This window comes from Peromyscus eremicus, chromosome 19 (genome assembly GCF_949786415.1).
Source record: "Peromyscus eremicus chromosome 19, PerEre_H2_v1, whole genome shotgun sequence".
Classification (NCBI taxonomy): Eukaryota; Metazoa; Chordata; class Mammalia; order Rodentia; family Cricetidae; genus Peromyscus; species Peromyscus eremicus.
In genome coordinates, this window is record NC_081435.1 from 31,578,992 (window position 1) to 31,591,488 (window position 12,497).

The 12,497-nt window shown below is 46.6% G+C and overlaps 1 protein-coding gene across 25 annotated transcripts in view; it reads right to left on the bottom strand.

Annotated features, from left to right (window-relative positions):
- The window catches only part of Ppp2r2b (protein phosphatase 2 regulatory subunit Bbeta), a 291,625-nt gene that overhangs the window by 47,580 nt on the left and 231,548 nt on the right, over positions 1-12,497 (bottom strand). For all 25 annotated transcript variants that reach the window (XM_059245825.1, XM_059245819.1, XM_059245821.1 and 22 more), the window contains one exon: positions 4,760-4,937. In XM_059245825.1, the coding sequence (XP_059101808.1) occupies positions 4,760-4,937 (178 nt within the window). The remainder of the gene's footprint in view (positions 1-4,759; positions 4,938-12,497) is intronic.

The following is a 12,497-nucleotide window of genomic DNA, read 5'->3' on the forward strand; positions in this document are numbered from 1 at the left end:
CCAGTCTTGCTCCAGGGTTGGCGGCCTGCTTAGAATTCCTCCTGCCACAGGGACCTTTGTGTGCACTAGGCAAATAATCTCCACACTTCCTTGCCAAAGTGAACTTATAGTCTTCCTTTGAATATCTCAATTCAACAATCAGTTCCTCAGCAAACTCCCTTTATACTCCAGACCCAAACCAGTTTTTAAAAAATGCATTTGAAGAATTAAATTCTCTTCTCTTACAGAGCTTGTCTTAGTTCACAATGAAATACTCAGTGGTGTTCTTATTTGTATCATGTCATTCTGAAAATTCAATTTTGTTTCTTTTTCTCTTTTCTATCGTCAGGTTTAGTGCAGTACCAGGCACAAGACCTGGTCCCAGTGTCTGCACTTTTACAAGATAAAACTCATGTTGGACTAAGAATTGGCCGATGAATTCTTAGCTCCCCTGACCAACAAAGAGTTCAAAGGATTCTGGGTATAACATGGTTTTCAAAAAGAAACGATAACATATGTGTGTATGTTGGGAACATGTGTGTTCAGGATGCATGTATGTGTGTGTCTGTGCATGCATTTCTGTATCCAGGGTAGACAAGCCCACGCATAAACATGGATCCAGAAAAGGATATTGGGTATCCTGATTTATCATTTGCTGCTGTGTTCCCTTGAGACAAGTTCTCTCACTGAACCCAAAGCTTCCTGATTTGGCTAGGCTAGTTGGCCAGCAAGCCCCTGGGATCTGCCTGTGTCTGCCACCCCTACCCCCCAGAGTAGGGGTTCTAGTCATGCCCAGTTTTTAAGCTGAGGATTCAAAGTTGGGTACTCATGTTTCTGCAGCAAAAGTTCTTACCCACTGAGCATCTCCCTGTTCCCAAAGAAGCTATTGTTAAGAGCAAGCTTTGCTTATTAAAACTTGTTATAGGAAATTACTAACCTAGCAATGACATCCAGGTTTTCTGACTTCCAAGTCTTTATTGGTAAATAGAATGGTAGAGACTTAGTTAAAAACTACATTTGGTGGCAGTGGCAGAGCCAGTGCCTGCAGGACCAGAAATCCTGCCAGGCTACAGCCTGCTCAGCAGAGTGCTAACTGTGGGGTAGCAGGGCCTACAGACAGTGGTTCAAATATCAGTAGATTCAGGTGTAGCCACTAAGCCAACGGAAAAACAACATTGATCATTTGCTAAGTAAGGCATTTCTCTAAGCGTGTGAGCACGCGTGCGTGCGTGTGTGTGTGTGTGTGTGTGTGTGTGTGTGTGTGTCAGAGAAAGAGACAGAGAGACAGAGAGACAGAGACAGAGAAAGTCTCACAACCTCACAATTCTTTGGTAGAGTTCTTCCCTATGGAGGATGAGGTGGAGAATGGGTGTGTAGGTAAATAAAAGGCATGTTGTGAGAATGTTCACAGTCAGAAAAAGTGGTGGGCCTGGGTGAGAGAACTCTATTCTTGCCAGACTCTAAATCCTGTGCTGTCAGCTATGACATCAGTGTTGTGCCTGCATTTCCCCAACCAGACTTCCTTTCTACTTACTGAGTTAAGTCTTGATGTATACTTTGTAATTTAAGAGGAGTTTTTAGCATCTGTGAACTCACAGGATGCGTGTTTTCTACCTCTGAGTATCACTAACACACAATTATGAAAACAGTTCATGTATTTCTTCGAAGCATCTTGTCTGCCACCCCAGTGGTTCCCACACCAGGCTTTGCAGGCGTCCCAAGTCATGCTCCTGTCTCTTTGGTAGGTGAAAGGTATAACAGAAGAAGATGCTAAACAAGAGGTATTTAAGACAAGGGCTGTTCTTGATACTTTTATGAGGATGTTGTGGGAAAGGGCCGCTGCCTCCTCCAGAGGTAGCTACACTTCAGTGCTGAGAGGCAAAAGGCTCTTGTTTGCACACCTTCCTGCCCGGGGCAGTCTGGCTGAAAGGCACTATATAGACATCAGTTATCATCACCCACATGATGACAGTGATTATTTTACATATGGCAGCGTTAAGGGTGAGCGCTAAGGTCTCATTTGTATGCCAGCATCTGGCAGGCTGTCACACATCTGCAGAAGATAACCTAAACGGCACTATTAATATGTTCCCTTTGCATTCTCCCCAAGGCATCTGTCTCCCCAAATGCCTGAGAAAGTTCCTTTCCCTCTTGAAGGCCTGGAGGCAAAATTCAGAAAACTTGCCACCTAGGCTGGGGAAGCATACGTTCGGAGTGACAGCTGGCTGAGCCCAGGCAGATTTCTGACTCTTGGAATAGATGTGAGGAGGGAAAGGCGAGCGCCATCTACATTCGTCCTATGAGCAGCTGCTTTGCCAGGAAAAATCTGCAGTCAGAGGCAGCTATTCCCAGGCTCATATAGTGTGTCACGTCTGTTCTGGGATCAATGGTAGATGTCCAGTCACAGTCCCAAAAGCCAGTTCTCAGTGTCTCCAGATGTATCTCAGTGCCAGGACCTGGTTAAAGACACCTTCCCTAAGAACCTGCAGGGACTATTGGATGTCTCTGTGGTAGGGACTAATGAGCTGTGTACCCATTGCACAAATATCCTTTCCATGTACGTATGTGAGTTGCATGCCCGTGTGTGGCTGTTGCTCTTCAGATAACCCCACCCCTCAAAAAGACAAGATCTCCCACTAGCCCCTAACTTACCAATAGGCTAGGATGGCTGCAGAGTGAGTCTACCTCTACCTCCCTAGTGCAGGTATTCCGAGTGGGTGGCATCACATCTGGATTATGTTTCCTGAGTTCTGGGGATGAAACTCAGGTTCTCATGATTACTGAGCAAGCCCTTTACTGACTAACCCATTTCCTCAGCTTCGCTTTAGCACCTTTCAAGTTAAATTTCCAAGTTATGTTCCATCGTGGGGAGTCTCCTGTGGCTGCACTCTGACCACCGACAATTATGTCACACTTGCTGTGCGTGGCAGCTTTCAGGTACAGAATGCTGAATCCACTGGAGTACAGCAATGGGCCATTCAGGGCTCCTGCTCTCATAAAATTTACATTCTCATGGGGGCAAACTAAAAACGCGCACACTAAAACATTTCAAATCCCAGTAAGCATGGCGAAGACAGCAAGAAGAATACAGCTGCAGGCAGCCATTTGGAAACTAGGGGGAGAGTCTCTAGTGAGGGTGGACTCAATGACTGAGGCTGGAATCCAGAACCCTGGGGACACATTTCCTGACAGAGGGGACTGCAGGTGCAAAAAGAGGAAGAACAAAGCTTAGCTGGGAATAGAAACATGGTAGGATGGCTGAAGCAGAGTGGACGAGGCAAGAGAGACATGGCAGGTGTCAGAGGGAGTCAGGGCCCAGATGGTATGGAACCTTCTAGACCCTGGGAAACAACCTAGACTTTTCAGCTCACTAGAAAGTTACTAGAGTGTTAGGTGCACAGCCAGGATGTCATGTAGATCACATGGTAACTGACAGGCAGGGTATGTGTGATGAAGGATAAGAATCAGGCAGCCACAGGGGACGGAGACAATGGTAGCCTGCTGTGGGATGGTCTGTATGTCAAATGTGTTACTGATTGGTCAATAAATAAAACACTGATTGGCCAGTAGCCAGACAGGAAGTATAGGTGGGACTAACAGAGAGGAGAACTGGGAGAACAGGAAGGCAGGAGTGGGGGGTGGAGGTGGGGTGGGGTGGGGGTGGAGAATGGGACACTGCCAGCCACCGCCATGACAAGCAGCATGTGAAGATGCCGGTAAGCCACGAGCCACGTGGCAAGGTATAGATTTATAGAAATGGATTAATTTAAGATATAAGAACAGTTAGCAAGAAGCCTGGCACGGCCATACAGTTTGTAAGCAATATAAGTCTCTATGTTTATTTGGTTGGGTCTGAGCGGCTGTGGGACTGGCAGGTGAGAGAGATTTGTCCTGACTGTGGGCCAGGCAGGAAAACTCTAGCTACAGTAGCCAATGTCAGTGAGTGTTGGTAGGAATGGGGATGGAGGCATCTCAGCTGTCTGAGGTTCATTTTAAAGGAAGTACAGATGGCTCATGGATGAATGGGCCTGGGAGGGCAGAATTAAGGTTGACTAGGAGCCAGTACCCAACTCTCTGAGGGCTGAGACCATGAGCTGAGTTTCGAACTAGAGCTAAGAGTCAGGGTTTAGGATAGACTGGGTGGCCATACTCTAGATCAATGGTCTCAATCTTCCTAATGCTGTGACCCTTTAATACAGTTCCTCATGTTGTGGTGAACCCCAGCCATAAAATTATTTTCATTGCTACTTCATAACTGTAGTTTTGCTACTGTAATGAATGATAATGTAAATATCCATGTTTTTCTCATGGTCTTTGGGGGTCATGACCCACAGGTCAAGAACAGCTGCAAAGATCAGCCTTTATCACTAAATGCAAGATGAGTAGAATGAGGTCAAGAACTGGCCTTATAGACACTCAGGAATCTTTTTGTCTTTTCCCCATTCTAGTTAAGTGGAAGATAAGAGTGCTTCAAGTTTTTGTTTGAGATGCTGGGGATCGAACCTGGTGTCTTGTAGAAAAGTACCGACATCCTCAGCCGCATTAGGATCATTATGTCAAGCTGCATTAGCGTCACTATTCACCGCATGAATAAATGGTTTTAGGTTACATTTCAGAGCTCACCCTACTGCCCCGTCCACAATGTAAGGTTTTCCTTCCTTTACGCCATGCATTTTCTTTTTGACAGTTCCTTCCCTTTTGCCTTTCTCCCCAAGTCCCTCCTACCTGGATACCCTTGAGTCAGACCAGTGGGCTATATTGGCTCGCTGGGAAAGGATACTAAAACTCTGATTGGTTATCTCAAAGTTCCACAGATTAATCCTCAGGTCGTCAGCGGACATGTAGGTCTCGTAGTCGCTGTTGACAGATATGGAGTTGATGTGGTACGTGTGCGCATTGGCAAACACTCTTCGTGGGGTGGCCTCCACCATCAGGTCCATGGGTCTCAGGACGGGCACCTAGGATGAGAGAGGCACAGTGCTCAGGACGGAAGTGTTCATTGGCAGGAAATGGGTCGTGCTGTGCCCTTACCGCCACAGGGTAAGTCCCACCCTGAGGCCGAGAGTTACAGAAACCAGCTGCCATGCTCACCACGTTCTGGGCCTTTCAGCTGTTAACACCTGGCACTGGGGCGGCAGCGGGGGGTGGGGGGTGTTGGGGGTGAGGGGTGGTGGGGGGTGGGGGGAGAGGGTGATGGTGACATTCAATCTTTATCAGCTTGAAACATTTCTCCAGTCCCCTTCAGGGGACTTGGGTTCCATTGTGGGAACACAGTCTTCCAAACTCTCACTCCCAGCCTGTTTGCTTCACAGTTTTCAATTTAAACTTTTTCATGTTTTGAAAATTTTATACACGCGGGCTGTGTTTACATCATTTCCACCGCCCTTCTCTCTTCACTTCCTCTCACATTCATGACCTCTTCTTTGGTTATTATTGCTTTATACACAAAACCACACACACAAATATATATGCACACATTTACACACATGCACTGACCTACTGGGTTCATTTAGTGTTGCTAATATTTTATTTTATTTTATTTTATTTTATTTTATTTTATTTTATTTTATTTTATTTGTTAAACGAGAAATTTACTCAGGAAGGAGACTGTGGGAAAACCTTAGGAATGTGTCATTTAGTTTCAACCTCAATCCATCTTTCTGTGTCCTCACGTCATGCCCTAGTGGCCTGGGTTCCCTCCTAGTTTTACCCTTAACCTTTATGGGCTCCTTTAGGAATGCATTCCATCCCTCAAGACTCCAGTGACCCCAAATGAACCATTGGTACATGAAGGCTTGTTGCATCCTGGTCGCCCTGGGCACATCTTTGTTTACACCTATTGTCCTTGAGTGCCAATTACGTAGTGTCACATTCAAACTGGCCCTCATTTGGATGGTAAATTACATAGTCACTCTTCTGAAATATAGAAGGTGTCCAGGAAGTGTTTACTGAATGACTGAGTAGACAAAAAGTCAGTAAGTGTTTTCTTCAAGGCGAGCTGAGGAGTTAGGCCACTGAGAAAGAGTTCTCTCTAGAAAATGTGAACAAAGACACACACTCTGCTAAACAACCTAAATAAGCAAAGCACAGGGACAGCTCTTCAATAGAAACAGGGAGACAAAGAGCCACACAGATCTTCCCCCCCACCCCCACTCCCAGCCTCCTCCTCTTGGAGGAGCCCTGGCTGATGTGACAGTAGGTGGTAGATTAAGACTATTTTCTGAATCAACATTACCCCAGGTGGCAAGAAGGGGTGGCCCAAAGCAGGTTGGCTCCCTGAAGGGCAGTCACCTGACAGCACCTTCTAGAAGGCAGAGTTCTCCCAGCTCCACCTTAGAGTTGTTCACAGGTGTGTGTGTGTTTGTGTGTGTGTGTGCGCACACGCGCGCGTGGGCGCACATATGAACAGCTCTGAGAAAACAGAGGAATATCTAGACAGATAAGATGCTGGGTGCCAGAAGAGAAGGGGTTGATCTCTTGGGTCTCATATGCCAGGCATGGGTGATGGGGATGATGGTTTTGCAACACATGTCGGGGAGCAGGAGGCCAGTAAGTAACCATTGACTGATGGCCTGGGATGTGCCACATGCTCTGGTCATTGGCTAAACCTGCTCTGTCCTCTTCCTTTGGAAGATGGTCGTGGGGATTTATTGAGGCAATCACTATCCAGACCACTCACTCTTTCAGCAACACCAACTGAGCATTGTACAAAGTCCCAAGGGTTCACCCGGTAAGCACAGGACCCCGACCTCACCATCATATGACTGCCGTAGCTGGGGGTGGGGAGTGAATGATCGCACACAACAATGGAGCCAGTGCCCCAGGGAGGAGGCATAGTATATATCGGGGTCTTGAGAGGCTTCCTGAGGATGGGTGAGTGTGTGGGGACATGAAAAATGAGTAAAGGTCACCAGGCTGGCAGAAAGCAGGCTCTAGCCAGAGAAATGGGGTTGAAGTGGGGGTGGTGATAGAGCCCATTGTGAGAGCAAATGTGATAGGGTAGATTGGGGGTGAGCTGTAAGAAGGGGCTCTGTCTACCTCCAGAAGGTGGGAAGAATGGATGTGTTTGTAATGAGCCAGACATGATCCAGGTCAAGTTTTGATCAGACCTTTCTGGAGGTATAGTAGAGATGAGTTGGGCAGCTGAGGTCTGACTTAGACAGGTAAGTCTGCAGGAGTGAACACCAGCTAAGGGCTTGTGTGAGGTTTCACAGTGGATGAAACTGAGCTTCCTCCACGAACTTGGTCCCGAAACAGTACTGAAGCATCAGTGCCCGGCCAGGCCCTCTTCACATAGAATCCCAGATAATTCTTTCAACCACCGTAAAACAGGCATGGCGCAGAGCAGGGTTACAAACAGGAGACAGGGGCCAAGTTACTGTCCCAGGGCGGCCGGGATATGAGAAGGCACAGACAGGATTTGATCTCAGGACCCACCTGACCGCAAAGTGAGACCTCTTTCCTCATCTACATCAGGCAGGAACCATTGTACAGGGTGGGAACTGACCATTGCTTTATAAGTGACCTGGATAAGTAGCCAGGAGGGTTTGTAGAAGAGAGACATTACTGATGTCACATCATGCTGTGGATATGAAGCCTCCATAGGCGTCATCGATTTTCATAGTAAATGGACAGGGCATCTATTTTGTGTGTTTTCGGAAACACATGCCACACTTTTACAGTTGGTCATAACGATGCTCACACTTGGAGCCTTTCAGTGCTCCCCAGAGATGCCTGAGTGCCAAGCAGGCACCAGGGCCCAGGTCACTGGGATCTGTCAGGCTTCCTTGAAATCTCTGACCTCTAACCTGGTCCTTCACGTCTGCACTGGGTCTTCATATTGCTCCTGTGGCTGTGTTTGATGCTGAAGGGAGCGTGACAACAGGATAAAGAGGCATTTCAAAGTGGTAGCTGCCAGCCCAGGGCTGCTGCCTAATGTGATGAGCCTGGTTGCTAATGCAGGCTGACACAATCCATGATGGGCTGTATAATGGGGAAGGGCTCAGAGCAGGTGTCTGGGGATGGAGCCCTCTGATGCTTTGCACAGATAAGGGATGTGTGCGCGTGTGTATGCATGTGTGTGTGTGTGTGTGTGTGTGTGTGTGTGTGTGTGTGTGTATCTGTGTGTGCATGCATGGGTATATGCATATGTGCACAGGTATGTGTGGAGGGAGTCCCTGTATCACTTTTGTATTCAGGTAAAGGCTTGTCCTCTGCCCTTGATGTCCGCATAAGGAGGGTCCTCGGCAGCTCAGGAAGGACCAGATGGGTGGACTAGGCAGCCATGTAGAGACTGTGATTCTCTCATTGTCTGATTGTTCCTTCTGGGGCCATGCAGAGAGAAGAGCAGGGCATGATTTCAAGAGTGACAGGCAATGTTGGGGCTTTCTGTGGAGAGTGCTGTGCTGGCAGCCTTCCTGTGCTATGAGCCAGCCATGGTGTCTAGAACCCCAGGTGTCAACTCCACCCTAGCCGTGATCTCATTCAGCTTCTCCGGAGCCAGCCTTGGAAGGGGCTCCATTTGCCACCCTATAGGGGAGGATGCAGCCCAGTGTTAGAGAGAGAGCAGGCTTAGCTTTTGATTTTGGGAGAACAAGATCTTGATATGTAGTCCAGGCTGGCCTTGAACCTGTGACTCGCCTACCTTAGCCTCTGAACGCTGGAATCATGAGCAAACGCCGAGCCAGGCCTGGCACCACTTAACTCAGCTGATGCTTTTATCCGAGGCTTCCTGGCAGCAGCTGAGACAGCACCTAGAGTGACCCAAGCTGGGATACAGCAATGTCCTTTCTAAGGCAGCATGCATCCCTCCAACTCCCCTGCTCAGGTTCAGTGTCTTCCTGAGGTTGGTTGTGCATGTGAGTATTCTCACACACTTGTGTATGCGATACTGAGAGGGTATGATACAATCTCATTTTTCCTGGGCACCTGGCATCCTGTTATTATATCCACTGATTGATTTTCCCGGGACAAACGGCAGCCTGAGTCTACAAACGGCAGCCCGAGTCTGACCTGTCACAGGCTTACAGAGAATCACTCTATTCAGTTCTGCTTTCCAGTGGCATCCTCTCAGACCTTTTATGAACAGACCCACATTAAGTGGCACCCCTTTTTCTACTGCCTGAAATGTTTTAAACACTTAATCCAGTCACCAGTGAATTATCTTCATGATTCCCTAAGGGACAGACAAGAAAGGTGAGGCACAGAATGGTTGAGTAATTAATCTAAAGTCACACAGCTAGCCCCAGGCAGAGCAAATATACCTGTACTCCTTGGCTCAGGAGTCAGCCTGACTCTCTCATCTCCTGGTTCTGTGCCAGGCTGCATAGATACTAAAGAAAGGGGTGCTGAGCTACACTGGAGTTCAGTGGGAACTGCCCAGGAGGTATCACCCAAGGGGCCTTGCATCTCTTAGGGAGGTGGAGAGCTCTTAGGAAGGAGAGGATGCTGACAGAGGATGGACTAAAAGTCAGATTATTGGGGAGTGTCTATGCTCCTGAGAGTTGGACCAGTAACTTAATTATTCTCCCAACAAACACAATTAGATTTCTTCTCTGTGCCATGCATGTCTCAGGTCATACACAGTCAACCTTGCTTCTGTGGAGTCTCTCTCTGTCTCTGTTTCTCTCTCTTATGACATGGCCTTTCCAGGAAGGCTTCTCTGAAGGGTGCCATGCGAGCAGATGCTAGAAGGACACGAGGCAGGGGGAGCCACAGGTGCAAATGCACCAAGGCTGAGGCACACGCAAAGCATCAGAGAACAGTGAAACTGGAGAAGATGCCACGGTCAGGGTGAGGAAGCTCGGGAGACTGGGAGGAGCAGCCCACTCACACTGCCGAGGAGCCTCTGTTCTCATTGTAACGAAACCTTGAACAATATGGACGCTTGTCCAATTATCCAACCCACCTGGGGGGGGGTGTTAGAGTCTGGCGTGATGCACCCACTATTAGAGGGTAATTCAGTGTAACAAACCAGATCGAGTATGTACAAAGACTGTCAAATAAAATAAGCCACTAACAAATTCAATTACTCCCCATTTTTGGTGGGAAGAATGCCAGTCAGTCATTTTTCATTTAAAAAATTATGCATCTTAATTCCATTTTTAAACACGAAAAGGAGCATCACAGGGCCTCGTACGCTGTCTCTGATGAGGTTGATTTTGGGTGACACGTCTCTCTTGGTCCTCAGAGAACTGACAGAGCATCAAGCCTCGCTCTGGTCACAAACCTTGTTTCCTCTGTGGACTGGTGGGTGGGGTGGGGAAGCAGGAGGGACAGGTTGGCTCAGCTTATGATGACATATCAGAGCTGTTGTTTCCAGAATGAAACTGCCAATCAACAACACCCCGCCAAAACCCTCAGGGAATCCTATCCAAATAATATAATTTTTAGACCCCCTGCTCACACCCTTCAACAGCCTCAATATGGCCCTAATTTCTTCCTTTACAGGCTTTGTCATAGAGATTGAAATAAGCCCCCAGAACAAAACCCCTTTGGACCAAGTCAGGCTTTGTGCTTCAGGATATTAAATAACAGAATTATACCCTTTCATTTGACAAATACTTATTAAGTGCCAATCACTGCACCAGGCAATATGTGTACAGAGTGAACAAAACAGATTATACTGTGGAACTGAAAGTGCAATAGGAAAAAAAAGACATTCATGTCTCAGGCAAGTGTATTGTTACAGACTGTCACTCATTCCACACTGACTTTTCATGAGAGAAGGAGAAAAAGAAAAGGTTCCCAATTTAGATTAGGGGGATCAGGTAAGCTGTTTGGAAAGAAGTGAAAACTCACTCTCTCCAGAGCACCCCAATTCCTAAGTCAGCTGCTCTTTACAGGGACAATTTGACCATTGGATGAGGTCTGGAGATGGCTCTGGAGTAGCTGAGTGGATATTCCTGGCATTAGTGAGCAGAAGCTGGGGATGTTGCTAAATGCTGCACAGTATACACAAGACCATTATAAAGAATTACCCAGACTAAAATGCCAATGATTCTGAACCGGAGAAGCTGAACTCTTAAGGAAGCCCCTCTGGGATACAGTGTAAGCTGAGCAGACAGAGGAAAACCCGTATCAGCTTACAACAGGCTGCGGAAGGTTCAGCTCAGGGCTGGGACAGAAATCAGTGGGGGCCCACATGCTCTGTATGTGCAAAGTCCTGGCATCAGTTTCCATACATAAGCATATATAACACACACACACACACACACACACACACACACACACACACACACACACATATATGCACATACCTAACACTTACTTATATATACCTATGTATCTATACACATCACCTATCATCTACCCATATCTATCTATCATCTATCTATCTATCATCTATCTATCTATCTATCTATCTATCTATCTATCTATCTATCTATCATCTATCTATCTATCTATCATCTATCTATCTATCTATCTATCTATCTATCTATCTATCTATCATCTATCTATCTATCTATCTATCTATCTATCTATCATCTATCTATGCATCCATCCATCTTCCTTTATCTTTATTGCTTAGAGATTTAACTCCTATTGGCAGAGTATGGATCACACCCCCCCACCAACTGCCTGGTGATATATGTATATGTATATATACATCTATATGAATAAAACTCAATGTACCACAGATGATTTTCACGACAGAATAACAATTTCACATTCTCAGTGTCTGACTTCTGGCCTGTGTACAGAGAAGAGAGAAGAAACACCTTTCCCTCAGAAGAGAAACTCGCATCTAATTATCACTTGGTGCAGAAGCCCGAGTCGCTGCCAGTTCTGTGCTGTTGTCCCCCAGACACTTCCATTTTCTGCCAGCATCACTGCCTTTCAAGGCGTGTTTCCCTGATCACAGCCTTCTCTGTTATTTCCCTCAGTGTTACACATTGTGTAATTTCACATGAAGGAGGAAACATCCTGAAATGTCACAGAGCAAGGCAATTCCAATTCACACATAGCTGGGGAAGGGCTGGGGAGGGAGAGGCAGTGGCTTCGTTTTGGATGAGTTTGGTGAGGATTAGTCACAGAAACTGCCTTTACCTCCCATAGGCTATTGGTGAGAGCACTGATAACATTCAATGACGTTTGTTACTAGGATAAATATTCAATGAATATTTGGGGGCTAAAGATAATAGACCTGTAGCAGTATATTATAGTCTGTTATTTATGACTTTAGAATATACAGAATCAACGATATAAACACAAATTCAACACTAACTTGACAAATATTGCCAGTGAAGCTCCCTGGGAAGTCATTTACACAAAGAAAGCATGCATGTGCACCAAGATACCTTGCCAATACCCTGAAAACAGGACCGTTCATATGTCTGAGCTTGTAGAGCCCTTTAGAGCTGAGGTGTGTCAGTTCTGCCTCCCACCTGCAGGTGGTGCCAGTGATCACTGGTGCCTGTCCCACAGGACCGAGTTAACTTTCAATGACCTTTCAAGGTTGAATGATCTGATTCCTGGTTCTGATTGCATACTCAAATCTGTAAGCTCTCTTGTTTAAA